The sequence below is a fragment of the Boleophthalmus pectinirostris genome, unplaced genomic scaffold, assembly GCF_026225935.1.
Source record: "Boleophthalmus pectinirostris isolate CB_2022bp ecotype Guang Dong unplaced genomic scaffold, ASM2622593v1 HiC_scaffold_17, whole genome shotgun sequence".
Lineage (NCBI taxonomy): Eukaryota > Metazoa > Chordata > Actinopteri > Gobiiformes > Gobiidae > Boleophthalmus > Boleophthalmus pectinirostris.
This window is the reverse complement of record NW_026571115.1, coordinates 7091679-7115429: the sequence shown is the minus strand read 5'-3', so window position 1 is coordinate 7115429 and position 23751 is coordinate 7091679. Positions and strand designations below refer to the sequence as shown.

General features: G+C 38.5%; 1 protein-coding gene across 2 annotated transcripts in view; it reads left to right on the top strand.

The window, feature by feature from the left end:
* Positions 1 to 202: 202 nt before the first annotated feature.
* The window catches only part of med25 (mediator complex subunit 25), a 48277-nt gene continuing 24728 nt past the window's right edge, over positions 203 to 23751 (top strand). For both annotated transcript variants that reach the window (XM_055152775.1, XM_020933201.2), the window contains exons 1-14: positions 203 to 331; positions 1720 to 1863; positions 3505 to 3550; positions 3711 to 3835; positions 5420 to 5518; positions 5664 to 5784; positions 6557 to 6713; positions 8088 to 8209; positions 8428 to 8482; positions 9150 to 9388; positions 10568 to 10666; positions 18616 to 18701; positions 19850 to 19907; positions 20574 to 20681. In XM_055152775.1, the coding sequence (XP_055008750.1) occupies positions 1724 to 1863; positions 3505 to 3550; positions 3711 to 3835; positions 5420 to 5518; positions 5664 to 5784; positions 6557 to 6713; positions 8088 to 8209; positions 8428 to 8482; positions 9150 to 9388; positions 10568 to 10666; positions 18616 to 18701; positions 19850 to 19907; positions 20574 to 20681 (1455 nt within the window). In that variant the 5' untranslated portion in view covers positions 203 to 331; positions 1720 to 1723. The remainder of the gene's footprint in view (positions 332 to 1719; positions 1864 to 3504; positions 3551 to 3710; positions 3836 to 5419; positions 5519 to 5663; positions 5785 to 6556; positions 6714 to 8087; positions 8210 to 8427; positions 8483 to 9149; positions 9389 to 10567; positions 10667 to 18615; positions 18702 to 19849; positions 19908 to 20573; positions 20682 to 23751) is intronic.

Genomic DNA, 23751 nt, shown 5'->3' with positions numbered 1-23751 from the left:
TTTAGTTCTAGATTTGACCTCCAATGATGATTGATTATTATTATTATTATTTTTAAGAGTAATTATGAAGTTTATGAAGTTTTTGTTTTTTCGCATCAAAGTTCAAAGTAAACCGAAGAACAGAAGTATTATAAAAGCGACTATACTAATGGATTAAAAGTTTTAAACGCAACAGCGACCGGAAGAGGATCATTAGACGTCACTTCCGTAATAATAAAACAAATGTTAGCTTATGATGCTCTGACCATCTGCGTTTTTGGAGCTAAAATCGTTCATTTTAATTAAATTTGAATAAACATTTTTTATTCGGGAGCGGGCCGAGGACTATCGGGTGAGTTCTGTCTTTTTATATCACACAGGATTATGGTTCAGGTGAATGTTTAAAGCAGAGCAGCTAGCATGTGTTAGCTGTTTGACGTTCACTTAAGGAGACACTACAGGAATTAGAAGCACGTATTTTTGTTAAATGTAGATAAACTTCTTTGAATACGGTGTGTTCAGAGGCAGGTTTGATCTAGTTTTTGACAAAGTTGTGTTTGGGCTGTAGATTAGATGTCGTTCGTGTAACAGCATATTAGCAGCACTAGCACTGTGCAGTACCATCCATTTAAATATGTGTAAAAATCAATCAAAACAGACACTGTAAGTGTTCTCTGTCGCGGTTTTTAATCAGATCATGTTAAGAACAATCCCATCTGGTCATATACAGCAACTCAAAAAGCTATATTTATATAAACTATAGTTTAATTTATCCTTATCTGCCATATTGTAAAGCACTTTCTCATCTACTCTGAACAAAATATTTGTGTCAAAACGTTTTGTTCAGATTGCAACTTATTCCTTGCCTCTAACTTCGTCTGCTCATTTATTCATCAATCTTAACATTCTTAATATTTATGATAGGAATATTCATCAAATTAGTATTTTTATCTGTAAAATTATTTATAATACGACTACGATCCCTGAACATTTCACATTTGACTTTAAAACCAATGCAGAGATTCATAGGTACAAAACAATTTTACAAATTGCTCCCATTTGCTCAAACAAACTCAGATTTCAATGAAATTTGAAACAGTTAGCTTTCTGCTCTTAAACTCTCTGCCCTACAGTTACTTAATGTGAAAAATATAAATTTGGCACATTAGCGCCCCCTATAGATTGAAACAAAATTTAATATGCGAGAGAAAAATCTTGTTTTTCAAACATTTCTGAAATTTTGCTAAGTTTTGGCATCCCATGTCATATTTTTTTTACGCTGTCACCATAGTGATGATATAAACTCTCCATGTTATTCCAATGGGTTAGGATTATGGTAAAATGGTAAAATCGCCAAATCGCACAAACTTTGGCCAATTTCACTAAAATTTTAATTGTGGGTTCATAATTACTATATCGACTTCAAAAACCTGAAAGCTGGAACAATATATTTTGAGGCTCAATATTTAATGTGTATATTTTAGTTTTTTCTGTATTTTTTTCTGTAATACTGTATGTTTTGAGCTGCAGAGGGATGAAAAAAATAACTCACAGGACTAATTATTTGTTGTTGCTTTTTTAATGATACTGTATTTTTAAAAATGGTTTACTGGGATTATCCTGCTTTATTTTTTATTGTGTCAGTGGCATAAAGTAGCATTTCTCTGTAGCAATATATCATGCTTCAAAATGTGTTCATTCAGGACAGGCCTACTTACCTCTCCCTCCCCTCCTCTTCAGGGCGATGGTGGCCGGTGCCATGGAGCCGGCGGTGAAGCCCGGGTCTAGTCAGGTCGCTGATGTCGTGTTTGTGATTGAGGGAACAGCGAATCTCGGGCCGTACTTCGAGTCGCTCATGAAGAACTACATCCTCCCCGCCATCGAGTAAGAACTGTGCTACTGCATTATACAATTTTAGACAGATAAAACATCAAATATAACACGTAGCAACAGTTTAAAGGTGAATTATACTAGTATGTTAAAAGTGCATTGTGTTACTTTATTCATAGAGGGTTCATCAAATGCTTTTCTCCATGGAGATGTTATTGCTTTGTCTGGAATGTTTCACAGTATGGTATTAAACCTTTCTGTCTTCATTAGGGCTGGGTATCATTAAGAAGTTGCTGATACGATACATACCTCAATACATAGGCCACGATACAATCCCTATCTCAATATGGTGAGCTTTCAATTTGATACGATACATTTTAAATTGATTTGATATGGTTCAATAAAAATAAAGGCTAAATCATGACTGTGAAACTAAAAGTCTTTGTTAAACCACTTCTTGTGCAATGAGAATATGAAACACACATTTTAATCATCAAAACAGTGAAAATGTCAAATGTCTTGCATAAATGAGTTTTCTTCCACTAAAGAAGCAGCAAAACTGTAGCGTTGTAACAAAATAATTTAGTAAAATATACCAAAAAACACTCTTGGCGATATCAATACTGTATCATCACAATAAACAATACGATATATTGATATTTTGATATTTTTGCACAGCCCTAGTCTTCATGGAGACCAAAACAGACCAAGGTACAGGTCAGGCCTGTATAAAGTCTACCTCGCTTACATTAGAATGTCTGTTTTTCTAGGTATTTTTGAGCTATAAAACCACCTGTAGCTAATAAATGTAAGGTAGAGCTGTTTAATGTCATACTGTGGAACATCCCAGGCAGTGGGATGACATCCCTACAGATACAGAAAAGGTGACGGAAGATGGAACCTCAATCAAAAAGTTACACAGTGCACCTTTAAATTTTATGGGTCCGTCACCTGCTTGTCTCCATGGAGAGGCTTTTGATTTACCTGTAAGATTCAACAACAACAGTATGGCATTTAACCTACAGTATTTGTCACCATGGAGACTAGATGTGTGCAAAAATATTGAAAAAATCAGTATATCGTATCGTTTGATGCAATGATACAGTATCAATATCATGGGCTGCTGTATCGATATATCGCCAAGAGTGTTTTAGGTATATTTTACTAAATTATTTTGCATAAGAGCTGCAGTAGTGTTGACATTTTCACAGTTTTGAGTAAAATGGGTGCTTTTCATATTTACTTTGCACAGACTTTGTGGTTTCTGTATCGAATCGATTTGAAATATATCGTATCAAATTGTATTGAATCAGAAGTGCACTGTATCAAAAAACGTATCATATCGTGGCCTGTGTATCAAGGTATGTCTTGTATTTGCAACTTCTTAATGATACCCAGCCGTAATAAAGACAAAAAGTGACTCCATCAGGTTAAGTTACAGGTCAGGTCTATGGAAAGGCTACCCCATTCACAGTAAGAATGCATAAAAACACCTCTATTTGAATAAAAGCATGCAACACAGAAGTTTAATGCCATACTATGGAACGCTCCAGGCAAAGTATTAGTATCTCCATGGAAACAAGCAGGTGAAAAGTTACATAGTGCTATAATAAAAACACAAGTAATTACTCTTACATGGCATAATATTGTCTTGATGTTTTCTTTGTACATTTAAGTCTCGTTTACTTTCTGCAGGTATTTCAATGGTGGGCCTCCTGCAGAAACAGATTTTGGTGGAGATGTAAGTGGATATTTAAAGGATTTATAGATTTTATAGTCATGCTAGTAGCAGTATTGCAGATCCTGATTTGCTTAGTCTGTTTGTGAGACTCTTTATTTCTCATATTAACTTGTTTTAGTGTAGAAGGTGATATTGACTTGTCTACTTTGTTCTGCTGCAGTACGGTGGGACACAGTATGGCCTGGTGGTCTTCAACACCGTGGACTGTGCTCCAGAGTCTTACGTCCAGTGTCACGCTCCGACCAGCTCCGCCTTCGAGTTTGTCTCATGGATCAAGAGCATCCAGTAAGTCTTTTTTTTGGCCAAATTGTGTTTTTGGTCCCAGTTTTACTCCCCAGACTCTGTGTGTAAGTATGTACCGTATTTTCTGGAGTATAAGTCGCACCGGACTATAAGTCGCACTTTTTGGGAAATGTATTTTATAAAATCAGAGACCAGGAACCGATATTTCATCTTGAAAGACAAGTTATAGTAATAACAATAGAATAGAAAACAACAGGCTGAATAGGCGTTAATATGTTAACGTAACGTATTAACAGCTATCCAGGTAATTATAGCATAAACAACAGAACATAAGTTTAACAAACTCACAGTCTCACTCCAAATCACTAAATCCATTGAATTCTTCATCATCGTTGTCACTTCCTGCATGACCTCTGGAGATAAACCATAGATCCAAGAGGTAAACAGAGCGTCGCTTCCTCTTCTGTGTAGCTGTCATCAGACTCGGCATCAATTCCAGTTAGAATTATTCCGACCTTTCTGAATCCTGACAGGATGGTTATGGTTCAGCTTTGTCAATTCAGCCAGTGACTTCCAGGAAAGTTGCATGGCACACCTGCCCTTTTCCTGTGAAGCTGTGTTCTCCAGCCCCGCTTTCCGCCAGTGGAGTGCAAAGTGACAGTGGTACAGGAGTAATAGGATTAGCAGATACTGAAACACAAGCCTAGAGCCTAGAGCCTCTGTCAGTGTGAAAGTTTGAATATATAAGTCCCACCGGAGTATAAGTCGCAGGACCACCCAAACCATGCAAAAAAGTGCGACTTATAGTCATAAAAATACGGTAATATTTTTATGGGGCTTTTCACAGACATATAGTGTCAAAGCCTCTTTTTGTGTATCATCTAGAGCGGTTCACTTTTTCTAATGAAGAACTTTTCTATTTATAATGAGCCTTGGACAATCTTTTCAAGCTGTGGATGGTTATTTTAGCTATGGTACACAAGAAGAAGAAACTTAAACGGCATTTTAACGTTATTTATTACTTTAAACCAGGGGAGCTAAAGTGGGTTCTGAGATTTGTAGAAGTTTCTATTTTTATCTGAGTTTTCTCTCTAGAGACGATCAGGAGATAAATAAGAACCCACTGCAGTCTGTCCTCGTAGAAAGCACCATTTCATGCAAATATTTTAGCAGACAAACTTTTTAGATCTAAAACATTTATAGGTTTGGCTCTCATCCCGCTTATATGTAATCGCTTTGGCCCCCTTGATGAAAATTAATAGTTAAAATATATTTGATAAATGAAGGTTTTAGAGATGATGAATAGGACAACATAAAACACAAAGTTGTAGTTGCTTAAAGAGGTATGCAAAATCAACTTTTTGGAGCTTTCTGCCATGTTATAACGTTGTTCCCTCATTAAAAACGTCCCCGAAGAGGTTTTAGATGTCATCCATGCAGTTTTGACTCATTTAGCGATCTCTCAGGCCCTATTCAAACCCTCCTTATGGTTAGTTGTGAGATTCTGTACTACTCAGGAAATCTCAAGTTTTGTTCATATTTTAGTATTGATGCTATACAAGTTTTAGTATCAGTTAGTATCTGTTTATCCCATTTTTGACTCTTAATGTTAAATGTGTTCCTCAGGTTCATGGGAGGAGGAGCAGAGAGCTGCAGTCTGATCGCAGAGGGCCTGTCTGTCGCTCTGCAGCTGTTTGACGACTTTAAGAAGATGAGAGAGCAGATGTGAGTTCTCCACTTTCGATCTGAAAATATTTTAAAATGAACAATATCTGAAACCATCTAACAGCGAATTCCAATTTTTTCATACAGAGGCTAAAATAAAATATGCTATGACATGTTTTTCTCATTGCTGTGTTGTGTTTTCCAGAGGTCAGACTCACAAAGTTTGCGTGCTTTTGTGTAACTCTCCTCCGTATCTGCTCCCGGCCGTGGAGAGCGTCAGTTACACCGGACACACTGCGGACAGCCTCGTCAAGATCATTAGAGATGTACGTACACAAATGTTTAAAAACGCACTATGGAACTTTTTGGTTGGGGTCCATCCTGCTTGTTTGTATGGATATGTCACTGCTCTGTCTGGAATGTTACACAGTATGACTTTAAACAACTCTTACTTATTTACGTATTCAGTACAGGTAAAAAAAAAAAACAGGCATTCTGACTGTGAGCGGGGTCGCCTCTCCACAGAGCTGACCTGTGACTTGGTCTAGTTTGCTCTCCGTGACAATAGAAAAGTTTAATGCCATACTGTGAAACATCCCAGACAAAGCAGGAACATCTCCACAGAGTAGAGCATTTGATGGACTCTCCACCAGAAAAGTTACATAATGCACTTTTTGTACTTTTAAAGATATACTATGGAACTTTTCTCCATGGAGACCTGCTTGTAATTGCTTTGTCTGTAATTTTTCACACTATGACATTAAACATATCTATTTCCATGGAAACAAACCCGTGAAGCCACCAGGTCAAGTCACAGGTTAGATCTGTGGAGAGGCTTTTTTGAGCATCTGTAGTTGTATAAAGCAAGATAGGTATGTTTAATGTCATACTGCGGAACATTCCAGGCAAGGCAGAAACATCTCCATGGAGACAAGCAAGTCCCCTCTCCACCCCACCAGAAAAAAATACACATAAACCTTTCAGAAAATGGTGTTAGTTTACCTGCTTTGCTAGTATGACCAAAACAAACAGCATTATGTTATATTGTTGTGTCACTGGGCAAGACACTTCATCCAGTCCATCACATTATGTTTGCAGAAAGGGATCCATTTTTCTGTGGTGGCCCCCAGGAAGCTGCCAGCTCTGAGGGCGCTGTTTGACCGAGCGTCTCCAGTGGGGGGCGCAGTGGAGCCTCTTCAGGACTACAGCCAGGAGGTCTTCCACATGGTGCTGGTCAGAGGCATCTCACTGCCAGGTCAGGAACTACTCTGGGTACTGTTACACGGTCAGGGAAATCAGATTATTCGTTCATTCGTTTTTTAATATAAAACCAAAAATAAGAAAACGAAAGAACAACAGTTTTCTTCATTATTTATCTCCAAAACCAAAGTGAAAAAACAGATAACACTTTGTTTTTTCAGTTTTCGATTTTGTGTTTAAATGAATAATGGACAAAATGTTTCCTTGAATAAAACTGCGATGCTGGACTTTTGGCGCTGCAGACGGACTGAACCAGGTGACTTGGACTGAGACCAGGACTTAGACCAGAACAAGACCATCACTGAGACCGGGACCAGACCAGAACTGAGACCAGGACTGACACCGGGACTGCCACTTGGACCAGACAGGACTGAGACCAGGACTGAGACCGGGACTGCCACTTGGACCAGACCAGGACTGAGACCAGGACTGAGACTGGGACTGCCACTTGGACCAGACCAGAACTGAGACCAGGACTGAGACCGGGACTGCCACTTGGACCAGACAGGACTGAGACCAGGACTAAAACCGGTTTAGTCCTGGCTGGTTCAGTCAGTTTTGTGGTGCAAAAGTCCGGCATTGCAGTTTAAGTCACGTAAACGGGAAACGGCCGTTATCAGTTTTTTCCATTATTCATTTAAACACAACATCGAAAACTGAATAAACAAATCTTTATCTGTTTTTTTTTTCATTTTGGTTTTAGAGACAAATAATGTAATAAGTTGTTTTTTGGTTTTCTTATTTTTGGTTTTATATTGAAAAACGAATGAACGAATGACACGGATTAAATCAGACTACTCAATATTAGATCTGATTATTGGCGTGTGTTTACACGGCCCAAAACAAAGGTCCTCAAGTGAGTTTTTTCATTTGCAAAGTGATTAAAGGTCTTATATTATGAAACAGTGACATAATATAGGATCTTGTTTTAATGTTATGACCTTCTTAAAAACATCTACATTTCCAAAGCTCAAAATGCTCTGTTCAACCTTGTGATGTCACGAAGCAGTAGTTTTCAAGTTAACAGCTCCTTTTACCTTGAGTTCAGTAGAGAATGGCAATTCCAGAGCTGAAAATTTCCAAGTATATGGGATTTAAAACACAGTGGAGCACTTACTGTATTACCACATGACATCATAAGGTGGAACTGACTGTTTTCTGTTTGAGATATGCAAGGTGTGTGTGTTAAACATGTGTGAATGAAACAAAACTCAACTCCATGTATGTTTGTGATGACATTATAACATCAGAAAATAGCGTAATATGGGCCTTTTATGATAAAACAAGAAAGATCCAACATAATAATAATAAAATAATTGTTAGTTGCAGCCCTAGAAATAAAAATATATAACTGTTTATTTCCTTCCAGTTTCCTCTGTGGGTGGATCAGGAGGCCACAAACCTGTGCAGCCTCCACAGCCTCTGCCCGTCCAGTCCATGGGAACAGCCCCTCAGGCCCCTTCACACATGGGCTCCAACCACCCCTACCAGGTACTCGCACCCGGACGCCATTTTGAGGACTTTTCACCTTTTAAAAGAAAAAATATTATGCTTATACTATTCATTATTTTATGTTACTCCTAATCACCAAAGCACATTCCTAATTTGTGAATGTTGTTGACAATAGCAATAATGCGATCTCTAATTCATAGTCTTATTTCCATGGCAACCATCCTAGTTTTTAATTACCGTGTGACCCCTGCTTTCAGAACGCTCACATGGCCGCACAGATGGTGGTGGAAGTTGCAACCAACCAGAAGCGCTGTAAGTTTCATTTAAGTGACATTTTTATACTGACTTAAAGGCGCACTATGTAACTTTTCAGGTGAAGGATCCGCTCACTGATTGGCTCCATGGAAACTTTATCGCTTGGCCTAGATTGTTCCACAATATGGCATTAAACTTTTGTATTTTGTATTTAATTATACTCAAAAACACCTTGAAAATCCTGCCTTTTTACTGTGACCAAGGTTACCTGTAACTTGGAGTTAAATCATGTTAAAGCCATACTGTGGAACATTGTAGGCAATAACAAAGCAATAACATCTACATAGTGACAAGTAGGAAGCGAATCCTCTAACAGAAAGGTTCCATAGTGCATCTTTAAAAAACTGATCTGATTTCCTTTTTAAATTAAAGTAAATGTGATCATTTTGTGCATACTGCTGTGGGGGGGGTTCTGCATGTACGTTTATGGAGGAATGTTCAGCGGTGTGGTTTAACAGCACAAATCAGCTCACCTGTTGTAGTTCAATTTAAGTCAGTTCTTTATGACCAGTTTGTGTTAAAATAAAGATCAGATTAAATTCTAAGTTAAGTAACTGAGCTTTAGACAGAGCAGTGCCCCCAGTTAGCATCACACCCTCAGAGAATGTCGATGATGTCAGCTGCAAAGTATCAATAGCTAAACTGACTTTTTTTAATGCCACAGTTCAGAGCTCTCCTTTCGGGAACCAGCCCTCCATCTCGAGCGTGAAGCTAAACCAGCCCAGCATCTCCACGGTAACCACGGGCCCCTCCTCCATGATGTCACAGGCCCAGGTGCAACCGAACCAGCAGCCGCAGATCCCGCCCCAAGGACAGTCTGTGGCCAATCAGCAGCAAGCTCCTCCACAACAGCAGCAGCAGGCGCCAAACCAGGCCGCCACCGCCGCGGGGCAGCCCAACATGGTAACGCACGGGGAACTTTTCAAACTTTTCTCAAACTTTGATTTCATACATGATTACCAGGGATGTAATAATAACAGACATATCGTGATCGTCAAAGTTCTCACAATAATATCGTGGACCATCACAATATATCGAAATACAAGCCTTGTTAAATTAAGAGTTATGGTGCAGCAATAGCTAAAAAAAATACAGCGGGAACTACATAGACCATGATCCTTTGCTCCATTTCAGTGTACAGTACATGAAGAAATAACAGTTCTAAACACTTTTAAGTCTTAGTTCTTTGGATTAAGTCTTGTCAAGGCATTTTAAGAGGAAAAAGTAGCATATTTACAGTTTGGTTTGCCTCTATGAAATATTGCAATAAATATCGTACTGTGAGATGGATATCGTGAAAATATCGTACAGACAGATTTGGATATTGTTACATATTTAATCGTGAGCCTCCCCACCATATCGCAATAAATATTGTACCGTGAGGTTCATACTGTGACGATATCGTTTCCTGAGACTTGGATATCATTACACCCCTAAGATTACACATAGAAGTATAATATATGAGCATTCAGTACTAGAATATGAACACAGACTTGATATAGGTATTAAAAATAATACATTCTAACAGGACCATGAGCTCCACCAGAAGGCAGCCGTCACAACAGTGTGATGTTCCGTGAACCCAAATCCACTCCCTATACAGACAGGAAGTCATATATTTGTTTGATACATTTTCCAGTGTCATTAATAAGTACAGTATGTCATTCTAGCATATGCAAACACTGCTAAAAATATGTCTAGTTGAGTTAAATTAGCTACCATCTGTTATTAGAGTGACCGACTGGCAGCTGTAGCTTTCTCACTTATCACTACTAGATTCTAGTCTGCGTTATTGCTGTTTGATAGTGTGCCAGCTCTGGCCTGACAGAAGAAGAACAAACAGCACAGGTAAGTCTGAACAAAGGCCGGGTGAGGGGAGGTGGGAGAGGAACAGGTTTCACGTTTACCATCTACTGGTAAAAAAAACTGAATAAAGTTACAGATGGTTGCTCTACAGAATCAGTGTGAAAAACCAGAAAAAAGAAGGTTCAATACCTTTAAGGACTTTGACTGGATTGTAAATTACATATATTCTATAACTGTCACAGTGGGAGATCTGATCCTCTCTTGTTTTGTCGACAGTCTGGAGTTTCTGGAGCTCAGGGAAATGCCAACGCAATCGGACAGCCCCAAGGACCCAACAAAGTGGTGGCCTGGACCGGAGTCCTGGAGTGGCAAGAGGTAAGGCCCTCTCAAACTTATGCTGGCAGTCAACGATTTGGACACACCCTCTCATTCAAAGTGTTTTTTTTTTCTTTATGTTTTCTACAATTAATATACATTCAGAAGACATGAAATATGTCCACATTTCCATACAAGATATATGGAATTATGTAGCAAAGAAAATAGGTTGTATAAATAAGTTCTGTCTACCTGACGAAGTGTCCTGAAATGGTTTTTACTTCATTGTGCCACGTCAGGGTCAAGAAATGTGAAAATTGCAAAACAGAGTTCAAAGCAAAGGGTCATTTTTTTTTTTTTTATTTAAATCTAAAACAAGTTATTTTGAGTTTAGTGTCTCCAAACTTTTGACTTGATCGTGTGTATCCCGCATTTTGTTCTGCCAGCGATGAGTGTGAACACTGAGAAAGTTTCAAACAAAACCTTTTGGCCACGTGAATACTGTGCTAATAGAGCCATGTGTGGATTTATGTGTGTGCTACGTCATAATAACCATCGATTATAGTCACTGTGAATAATTGGTCATCACTATAACCTCTCCTCCATTGGCTTCACTCAAGGTCACATTGATTGAGTTTACAGCTCTGACGGGTCTAAGAAAACAGCTGAAATGACGTTTACGCGGCTCCTGTGATCCTGGGTTTGTGTATCTGTGAACTCTGGATCAATCCTGAACATCGACTGTCAGATCATCAAGCAGCTTCTGTTTGGAAAAAATATGGATTATTACAGATGGACAGAGAGGAATAAGACATGGGGGGTTTTCTTAAAGGGCCCATATTACACTATTTACTACTACTACTACTACTACTGTTACTACTACTACTACTACTACTACTACTACTACTACTACTACTGTTACTATTACTACTACTATTACTATTACTTTACTCTATTACTACTACTACTTCTACTACTACTGCTTCTGCTACTGCTTCTACTACTACTACTACTACTACTACTACTACTACTACTACTACTACTACTACTACTACTACTGCTAATACTACTACTGCTACTGCTCTTACTACTACTGCTACTACTACTACTTACTACTACTGCTACTGCTACTACTGCTACTACTGCTACTACTGCAACTGCTGCTGTAACTGCTGCTCCTATTATACTAGTACTACTGCTACTACTACTACTACTACTACTACGACTGCTACTACTACTACTACTGCTCCTATTATACTACTGCTACTACTGCTCCTGCTACTACTACTACTACTGCTACTACTACTACTTTAACTACTTGTACTGTTACTACTACTTCTATTACTAGTACTGCTTTTACTACTAGTACTGCAACTGCTGCTGCAGCTTCTACTACTTCTACTACTACTACTACTACTCCTACTACTCCTACTACTACTACTATTAGTACTACTGCTACTACTACTACTGTTACTATTATGGTACTATTATTATTACTATTTTACTATTACTTCTACTACTCTATTACTACTACTATTTCTACTACTATTGCTGCTACTACTACTGTTACTATTACTGTTACTATTATTGCTACTGTTACTATTACTTCTGCTACTCTGCTACTACTTCTACTACTACCACTACATGTTTTACTTCTAGTACTAGTAGTTTTTATTACGATCCATTGTGCTTCAGTTTGCTCGTCATTATGTTGTTGTGGTAATTTCCCCGGGGGCTCAATACAGTTTATCTGAGAATAAAACAGATCGCAGATTAAACTAATATTCTTTAAATTGGACCAGGAGTTAGAAAAGGCCACAAAATGCCAAAACGCAATGTATCACGACGCTGTTAACAATACAATCAGGGCGTGTCCGAGCAGAGTTGGCCGCAGATCCGGGTTTTTTTTTTTTTTTATCAACAGCTAATTTCTCAAATGAGTTTTTCCTGCCGATGGGTGCAAAAAGTACATCGGTAATATAAGGACAAATCACTGCCCGTACCAAAAGACTAATAATGAAATGTATTGTAGAGACCTGATAATTTGCGACCGCTGAATCCATTTGTGGGTGTATTTTATCCCGAGTACTACCGTTAATGGAACATGGAAGGGGAGAGACACGGCCAAGTTCGCGAAGGCCAGAGGAGGGCTGTAGATCTTTAAAGGCCCCATTTTACGCTGTTTTCTGATCTGTGTTATTATATTGTTTCCTCGTCAAAAAAAAAAAAAAAAATAGTAGTACAGGAAGTGGTTCACTGTATTTTTAAAGGTGCGTTGTGTAACTTTATGGAGGGTCTGTCAAATACTTTCCTCCATTTGGCTGATGTTATTGCTTTGTCTGGAATGTTTCACAGTATGGCATTCAACTTTCTATCTTTCTGTCTTCATGGAGACCAAACCAGAGCAAGTTACAGGTCAGATCTGTGGAGAGGCGACCTCGCTCACAGTCAGAATGCCTGTTTTTTTGGGGGGGTTTTTTAAGGTATTTTTGAGCTATAAAGCCACCTGTGACTGAATAAATGTAAAGTAGAGCTGTTCAATGTCATACTGGGGAACATTCCTGGCAAAGCAATGACGTCTCCATAGAAACAAGCAGAAAAAGTTGCATAGTGCTTGTTTAAACTCCATAACTCCATACACTTTCACTGGAATCATTTGGATAATTTCAGCCCTGGAATTTCAAATCTCTACTGAACAAAGGGTGAAAAGGAGCTGTTAACTTGAAAACTACTAATACGTGACATCACAAGGTGGAAAAGAACATTTTGAGCTTTGGAGCTATAGACAGACTAATAATGCAGGATTACTCCAACATGTGTGACTGAAACAAAACACAACTCCAGTTATGTTTTTGAGGAGGTAACAGCTTTAAAATATGTCTAAAATAGATTGATCAGAATTTCAAAATTTAAAAAATCCTTGTTTTTTGGTGGTTTGTAACAGAGGTGGGACCAAGTTGTTGTTTTGCAAGTCTCAAGTAAGTCTCAAGTCTTTGACCTCAAGTCCGAGTCAAGTCTCAGTCAAATACAGGCAAGTCAAAGTCATGACTCACTGGCCCAGAAGTCCAAGTCAAGTCCAGGTCATCTACTTTGAGCTTCAAGTCATTTCAAGTCTTTAAACCAAAGTAATGTAGCTTAGATTTTTGCAATTCATATGAATTTTAATCTAAATTGTACTTAAAAAGCCAAGGTATATTTACATATGAGTATTTATATAAGAGTTGCTGAAATGCAAATGTTTCCTTTTAAATGTCTTGATGAGACCATAGTGTGAATCATTACAGTCAGAACAGAAAGAATTCAGATTTAAAAGTGCTTCTCAAGTCTTCTCAAGTCACAGGGCTCAAGTCCGAGTCAAGTCCCAAGTCACTGACCTACAAGTCCTAGTTGAGTCCCAAGTCTTTGTCCATTTTATCAAGTCTCAAGTCTCAAATCCTAAAAATAGTGACTCAAGTCTGACTTGAGTTCAAGTTACGACTTGCGAGTCCCCACATCTGGTTGGTAATAATAAAATTATGAAACGAGTGCATAAGTAAAGAAAATTGTTATGCAGTGACCATTCATGCTAACATATGAGCCAGTATGTCACATTTTCTTTGTGTTTTACTCATTTTTAAGCAGATTTATTGTGTTTTACCTAAACAAATTACAGTTTATGCCTCTCTTTACTGTTGGCAAGGTTAAAATTGGTCCAAAATAGGAACATCTGGGACATTCCTTGTATAAAACTGGGACAAATCAGTGGTTTTGGATAAATTTGATGGGACAGGGGTCTCGGGGCTCAAAACTGGGACTGTCCCGGGTAAACAGGGACGTCTAGTCACCCTAGGCTAAACGCTCACAAGGGTCAATTTTGCGTAATACAGGACCTTTAAAGAGGGGCTAGTTTTACTTCTGTGGGGTATTCACTGCTAACACATAACATATTTAGATCACCATGCACCACCAAATCCTGTATTTGCCGAAAACGACATATTAATGTGTTTCATACATTTCACTGGTATGTTTAACGCTCTCCACACTAAGTCACTCCCCCTTCAGAGCGCTACCACAACACAATCAGCGCGCATCCCACTAATGAAACTACTGCACATCACGTCGGGTTTCTCAAGCTGCTGTGCACAGTTTTGTATCATGTTTTTGTATATTTATGGAGAATTGTCGTGTGGGAGCTTGGGGGACGTAGGCAGAATCTTTGGTTTGAATAGGGCCCAGGAGAGATCGCTAAATTACTCAGACATGTGTGTATGACGTCTAAAACCTCTTTAGGCATTTTTTAATCAAGGAACAACATTATAACATGGTAGAAGGCTCACGAAAATCAATTTAGCATTATTCACCCGCTTTAAAGGTGCACTGTGTAACTGATTGTTTCCATGGAGATGTCATTGCTCTGCCTGGATTGTCCCACAGTATGACTTTACACAGCTCTACCTTACATTTATTCAATTACATTTGTTTTTATAGCTCAAAAATACCTAGAAAAACAGGTACTCTGACTGTGAGCGGGTTTAATGCCATACTGTGAAACATTCCAGACAAAGCAAGAACATCTCCACAAAGAAAAACATTTGACAGACCCTCCACCAGAAAGGTTACACGATGCACCTTTTATGAAGATATACTATACTTTTTCAGCTTTCATTTAGTATTAAACTATAACACACAGACCATTATTTTACATTTTGTTCATTGTAAACAACATTATCAATATAAAATGGTTTAGTAGTAGAAGCAGGACCTTTGATTTTCTTTCAAAACTGCAGTCTGTGGAGAAAACCCTATTGCGTCTAATGTGTGATGTGCATCGGACAGGAGGTGATGGATTGGACATAGACTCGGTATTGATCGCAGCAGATGAAGCGGCCAATAGGATCTGAGCGATAATGTCTTTACAAAGAGCTGTTAATTTCCTCTGACATTTTGTGGAGGAAAATCAGATCTTTAAAAGCGCATCGGAGCGGCCATGTTTTAATCGCTCGTCCTGATTGAGGTCGCTGCGGCAAACTAGGCGGGTTCACGTGACATCAGAACATTCTTTATCGCCTGTAGTTTAAAGAAGAAATGTTTATAGTGTTTCTGGTTTTTATTTAGTGTCAATATACAAAGGCTGTGCTGTTAAAGGTGCTATATTACGCAAAATTTACTCTTGTGAGGTTTAAGTCATGTTATAATGTTGTTACCTCCTCAAAAACAGACCTGGAGTTGTGTTTTTTTTTATTCACACGTTTGAGTAATCCTTTATTATTAGTAGAGGTGTGCAAAAATATTGAAATATTGAAATATTGATATATCGTGTTGTTTAATTTGATGATACAGTATCGGTATCGTGGGCTGCTGTATCGAAGAATATTTTTTGGTGTATTTTACTAAATTATGTGTAAGAGCTACAATTGTGTTGACATTTTCACAGTTTTGATTAAAATTGGTGTTTTTCGTATTAACTTTGCACAGACTTAGTGGATTTTTAGTATTACAGCCATGATTTAGACTTTGTTTTTCACTGAACTGTATTGAATCAGGTTGAAATATATCGTATCGAATCGAAAGTGCACTGTATCAAAACCGTATTGTATTATGGCCTATGTATCGAGGTATGTATTGTATTGGCAACTTCTTAATGATACTCAGCCCTAATTATTAGTCTGTCTACATCTCCAAAGCTCAAAATGCTCTGTTCCACCTTGTGATGTCCTGAAGCAGCAGTTTTCAACTTAACAGCTCCTTTTACCTTTAGTTCAGTAGAGACTGGCAATTCCAAGGCTGAAATTATCCAAATGATTCTAGCAAAGGTGTATAGAGTTTAAAAATACAGTGGGGTGCTTCCTGTATCAGCACATGACATAACAAGGTGGAACAGAGTGTTTTCTGTTTGATAGAAGACTAAGGTTACGTTTACACTGAAATGAATCACTGTATCACCGTATTGGAAACAATCTGCGTCCAGACACTTTTCTGTGTCCGCACGCCTTCCCTATCCACACAGCTTTTCACATACTTGTTTACGTTTTACAGAAACAAAACTTAAAACCACATGGCTAATTTGCATAAACTGAGCACTCAAAAAAACAGCTCACTCCTTGTGCCCTGATGCAGTTCAGCTTCTGTGAGACTAAAGGACATGACTCAGTGGAATGTATGTTTTCTTTCTGTGACAGAGGGGTGTTCTGCTAATGGTGAGTCTGTTCTGTGTCAGTAGTTCTAGCTACGCTGTTTCCTGTTTGTCTCTGGTTTGTTTAACCTGTTTTCCGCAATAGCATCACTTGACCGATGTCACTATCACCCCAGAGAATCAGGAAGGCACAAGTCACAGTGACATGGTCCAATAAGGACGACAACTAGAGCTCTTACGTCAGCGTATCAGCGTTTTCATGTGTCCACACGGCCCGGATCAGATCCATACTCAGATGAATTTGTGGGAGCTGGCAGCACCAGATCGTTCTGTGTCTGGAGCTGGTTTCCATCGGATTAGTGTGAATGAACATTGCATCCACAACGAAAACTAATCGAATATATACTAGTGTAAATGGTACCTAAATCTGCAGGGTTTGTGTGTTAAACATGTGTGTATGAAACAAAACACAGCTCCAGGTTTGTGATGAGGAAACGACATTAGAACATATATCAGAAAATAGCGTAATATGGACCCTTGAACCTGCAGACAAAGGACATGCACATTTTTCTCATTCTCAGTACATGGACAGGCCTCATGTGAAAACTCAGAACCTCATGACTGAATGCATGTGCTGGGATTTAGGTAGTGACCATTCAGCTCAGAGAGAGGCATTTTAAGTTAAGGATTTTAGCATTGAAACTGGCAACACAAATGAGAGAGTCATGTGAGGCTCATTCTGCTTTTTTATTCAGTTTTGGTTATAACATCAACAACTTGGCTATCATTTGTAGTGTTTTTGTAACTAAGAATAAATCAGCACTACACTTGTTCTGAGTAAAAGCTATATTTGATTTGAACATGTTTTCCTCGTATCTATGGACTCAGGTCATGGTTGTAACTTGGCGATCTTGTAAAGCAGACAGGAAGCGGCCGCGTTGTCCTTGTAACTGACGGAGGATGGTCTCAAAATGAAGTACTGCTTTTAGAGGGCTTTAATCAGGGCTGGCTGATTTCACATTGAAGTTTCATTTATAAGGGACACTAGAGAAGAACAGAGCTGTGACGGTTTGAAAGAAGAAGGGACGAGACTAGGACATTGGGAAATCTGTGTGAGTTTAATGATTTGAGTCAAGAACAATTGTTTATGCACGTTTTATTTATGTTATAGTATTATTTTGATTCATGTGATCTGTTATTTGAAGCCTCTGATTTTTAAAAAAGAGAAATTTAACATCTTCATTCTTAAAGGTCCTATATTATGCAAAGAGCTTTAAGCCATGTTATCATGTTGTTAGCTCATCAAAAACATACCTGAAGTTGTTTTTTGTTTCATTCGCACATGTTTGCGTAACGCTGCATTATTAGTTTGTCTGTGATATGCTCATGAAGTGGTACTTTTCAAGTTAACAGCTACTTTTTACATTTTGTTCAATAGAGATCAGCAATTCCAGGGTTGAAATTATACAAATGATTCTAGTGAAGGTGTGAGGAGTTTAAAAACAGAGTGGAGCACTTCCTGTATTACCACATGACATCACAAGGTGGAATGCCGCGTTTTCAGTTTGATAGAAGAACTCAGCCTAAATATGCAGGGTTGTTTGTTAAACATGTGTGAATGAAAAGAAAACATAACTCGAGGTATGTTTTTGATGAGGAAACAACATTGTAACATTAATCGGCAAATGCTGTAATATGGGCCTGTCAATCATGCTCATCAGTTACCATGGAAACAGTATACCGGTCTATATGTCTTTGTAAAGTTATATACATAGTGTAGTCTTGTATGGCCAGGCAACTTAAATCACATGAAAAGCTCCTGATAGCGTTTTATTACATTTTTATGAATATCTGCCGTAACCTTGGACCTCCATTTTGTATTTTTGTACTTCCTCAGAAACCCAAAGCCACGACCATGGACCAGAACACCAAACTGACCCGTTCTCTCCCGTGTCAAGTCCACGTCAACCAGGGAGAAAACCTGTGAGTAAACTGATTTAAAATGAGCATGTTTTTGATTTTGATCAGGTCTTGTTTTAAGGGCAGCCCCAATAGTAACAAGAAACAGCATAATCTAAAACTTAGAAGTGCATTTTGTAACTTTTCTGGTGTAGGCTCCGTCAAATGTTTTCCACCATGGAGATGTTATTGTTTTGTCTGGAATGTTTCACAGTATGGTATTAAACCTTTCTATTTTCATGTAGACCAAGTTACAGGTCAGATCTGTGGAGAGGCGACTCCACTCACAGTCACAATACCTGTTTGTCTAGGCATTTGAGCTTTGAAACTATAAAATGTTGAATAAAATTGTCATACTGTCAAATATTCTAAGCGGAGCAATGACATCTCCATAGAAACAAACAGGTGACGGACTCTCCACCAGAAAAGTTACACAATGTACCTTTAAATCATTGCCTCACCTTAATGATTTTTCCACAATTTTTCAATATCCATCCATCCATTTTCGTCCGCTCATCCGGGGCCGGGTCACGGGGGCAGCAGCCTAAGCAGGGACTCCCAGACTTCCTTCACCCCAGACACGTCCTCCAGCTCCTCCAGCTTTTTCAATATTTAGTTTGGAAATTGAATGTTTATATTAACTTGCTTAAATTTTAGCTGTACCAAAAGTTGTACATTTGCATAGTGCTTTCCGGTTTTGAAATGTACCATACTTAGAATTTGTTCTAAGTAATTATTATATTATTTGTTTTCAATTTATTTAAAAGTGCATTGTGTGACATTTTGGTTGGGGTCTATCACCATGCTTGTTTCTACAGATGTGTCATTGCTCTGCCTGGAATGTTCCACAGTATGACATTAAACAGCTCTACTTTACATTTGTAAAATTACAGGTGGTTTTATAGCTCAAAAATATCTAAAAAAAAAACAAAACAAAAAAAACAGGCATTCAGATTGTGAGTGGAGTTACCTCTCCAAAGATCTGACGTGTAACTTGGTCTGGTTTGGTCTCTGTGATGATAGAAAGGTTTAATACCATAGTGTGAAACTTTCCAGACAAAGCAATAACATCTCTACGGAGACTAGAATTTGACTGGCCCTCCACCAGAAAAGTTACACAGTGCACCTTTAAATGAAACACACATTATTTGACCTTTTTGTTTCACTTTCAGGAACACGGAGCAGTGGCCACAGAAGCTCATAATGCAGCTCATCCCACAGGCTTTACTGGTGAGGATGTTTTCAACTGCCTTCACTACTGTACACTCACTGTACTGCACTGCACTGCACTGTACTATAGTATACTTTACTATACATTCTATGCTATTCCACTGTACTATAGCCACAGATAAATGATAAATTTGTACTGTAAAATGCATAAATCATCATTTCAATTCTTATTACAGTATATTCACTACACACACTGCATTTTCAAGTTGTCCTCTCCCTCTGTTTCGCCCCCTCTCTTTTTTCTCTCCCTCTTTTTCTCCCTTTCTCTCCTTTTCCTTCTCTCTCTCTTCTCTCTCCCCCTCTCTTCCCCTCTCCCTCTCTTCTCCTCTTTCTTCTCTATCCCTCTCCTTCACCTCTTCCTCTCTCTTTCTCTTCTGCTCCCTCTCTCCTGACTTTCTGTCTCACCCTCCCTCTCCCTTTTCCTTCTCTCGCCTTCCCTCTTCCCCTCTTTCTTTCCCTCTCTCTCTCCCTCTGCTCCTTACTTCTCTCTCTCCCTCTCTTTTTTCCTCTTCCTCTCCCTATCACCTCCTGCTCTCCTTCTCGTCTCTCTCCCCCCTGCCTCTTCTCCTCCCTCTTCTGTCTCTCCCTCCCATCTCCCTCTCTTTTCCTTCCCTCTCTCCCTGTCTCTCCCCCTCTTCCCCTCCCCCCCTTTCTCTCTGTCCATAGACGACTCTGGGTCCTCTATTCAGAAACTCGAGGATGGTGCAGTTTCTTTTCACCCACAAAGACATGGAGTCCCTCAAAGGCCTGTACCGCATCATGGGCAACGGATTTGTAAGTATTTACGTTTCGTTCTCTCTGCCCGTCTGCACAGTCTGTTCTTCTGAAAATATTTTACAACACATAATTTGACCCAATTTCCCTAATAATGCATCCATCCTGCCATGCATTTCCCCTCCTCACCTCTAGAGGGTGTCCTTGTCCATGCTTTTCTTTCCTCTGAGCCTCTAGACTATAGCATATTTATTATATATATTATATCTAGTCATATACATGGGTTTGCATTGTTAAAGCTCCACTCTGTAAGTTTTCTGCCACCTGCTTGTCTACATGGAGATGTTGCCGCTTTGTCTGAAATGTCCCTGTATGGCATTAAATATATCCATCTTGCATTTATTCAACAACATGGGTTTTTATTGACTTAAAAACTTGCATTTTTACTGTGAGTGGGCTCGCCTCTCCACAGACCCGACATGTAACTTGGACATGTAGTGTCACCTGCTGTCTCTATAGAGATAAATAAGTGTAATGCCATACGGTGGAACATTCTAGGCAACATCTCCATGGAGAGAACCAGTAATAAACGCTCCACTGGAAAAGTTACACAGTGCACCTTTAAAGTGCATGTGACAGGTTTTCATGTTTTTTTTTTCTAATAAAGACTTGGTTTGGTGGGATAGTACCTGTCATGAATATTTATTATAATTTTGCAAAAATTGACAAGAAAAGTACAAAAAGAGTTACAGGAAATTGCCCTGAGTTCTAAAATGGAATCCCTCTACTTATGTCCAAAAAAAAAAGATAGTTTAAACCTTCATATAACAAAATAAAGTTGTTATCATTTATTTTCTTTAATAATAGCTATTGTGTAATTTAGAAGTTTTAGCCCTCGTTTACTTTATCATTATTATTAGATTCACCTCTACACGTGTCATATCTGTTCAAATGTCCAACCAGGAAGTTAAAGTTTAAATTTCACTAAAAATCAAAAATTCACCAAACAAACAAACAAAAAAAGATAATAATAATAATAATAATCTTAACATTAATTGTGTTGACTATGTTTTATTGAAATTAATATTCTAACCAGCACTTATGCACTATAACGATATGGTTGCTAGGCAACTGTTATGGAATTACATCATACCTCAACATATCTGTTGTAAAAGTATAAACATTACCAAAATAAACAAACAAACAAAAAAACAACCGCAACAACAAAAACAACAAAAACAACACCTAGGTAATAAAATATTTATTCTGCTATGTTTGAGTAAAATGAGTAGTCTGACCTGTTTATATGCACTTTAAGTTTATTGTTGCGAGGTAACAGTTATGGAATTACCTCTACGTATGTACGTACATACATATATACATACATGAATGAATTCATTAATCATTGAATTTATTTAGCACCTTTCAAGACACCCAAAGTGCTTTACAGTTCATTGTTCATTCACTCCACAGCGAAGTGAGGCTACCAATCTGCACCATCAGCCCCTCCGACTATATCCATCACTCATACACACTCCACTTTCTTACTAGGCAATGTAGGTGAAGTGTCTTGCCTAAAGAACAGCGTTTTTTTTTTTTTTTTAACCACTGGCACCCCCCTGTGGCACCTGATTTTCTCAGTGGTTTCCCATCCAAGCAGTAACCAGCCCTGGCCTTGCTCAGCTTTTGAGATCTGACAGGCTCAGGCTTTGACAAACTGATATGGCCACAATAAGATATGGTCATATATGTTGCTACTGTCCAACCAGCCAACCAAGAAGTACAATTATAAACATAATATTACAAAACTAGGTAAGATTTTTTAAAACAAAAATATATGAATTATGCTGACTGTGTTTTAGTAAAATGAGTAGTCTAACCTGTTATATGCACTTAAGGAATTACCTGTAGTTATATCATATCTGTTGCTAATGTCGAACCAGCCAACCAGGAAGGCAAATTATGAACTTCACCGATATTACAAAACTAAAAATCAAAACTAAACAAACAAAAATCTGTGAATTATGCTGACTATGTTTTACTGAAATGAGTAGTCTAACCTGTCATATGCGCGTTAATGAGGTGAGGCCAGAGAGAAAAGGCTGACAGCCCCTGCACCAGCTGAGCCCTGTCCCTCTGCGATTTACGGCCGAGGGAAGGCGCCATGCTCAGAATTAACTTAACATCATTTGCATTCAATTTCCGAGCGGCCATGTTTGAGTGGGCAGAGGATGTCCCCGAACTGCACTGAGCTCAAATTACATCTGGGGCTCTCTTTAGGTTTTAACTGTGGAATAGGCCATCTGCATCTAGTCACACGTGTGTTAGCTAACTTAAAGAGGGGGTATCACACTTTACATAACATATTTAGATCACGCTGTTACTTCTTTATAGTCTGGAAATGCAGAATTAGGCGAAAACAATGTATTCAACTGTTAAATAAGTCTGACTTTCATTTTTGACACTCTGAGTCCTTTGCTCTCGATGCTACATCATTCCACCTTCAGAGCGCCAACACATAACAATTGGTGTACATGCTAATGAAACTGCTGCACATCATATCAGGTTTGTGAAGTTGTAGTTTATTGTTTTATATCCTGCTTTTGTGAAAAATTGCCGTGTGGGAGCGTGGGTGACTTAGGATTGTGGGCGGAGCATTGGACAGGATCATATAGCTAACCGGAGAGATCACTAAATGAGTCAAACATGCATGGATGACATATAAAACCACTGAAGGCAGGAAGTTATTGATCAGATCTGTGGAGAGGTAATTAAATGAATAAATGCGAGATAGAGTTTTATACCATATTATTGCTGAAAGTAGGAAGAATAGAAAAGTTTCATAGTCCAACTTTAATGCTTTAAAGGTGGTAACTTTTTTGTTGTGGGTCCTTCACCTTCTTGTTTCTATGGATATGTCATTGTTCTGATTCGAATGTTCCACAGTGTGACATTAAACAGCTCTACCAAACATTTATTCAATTACAGCTGGATTTATAGCTCAAAAATACCTAGAAGAACATGCATTCTGACTGTGAGCGGGGTCGCCTCTCCATAGATCTGACTTGTAACTTGGTCTGGTTTGGTCTCCATGAAGATCCAGTCAAAGCAATAACATCAATAAAGTATT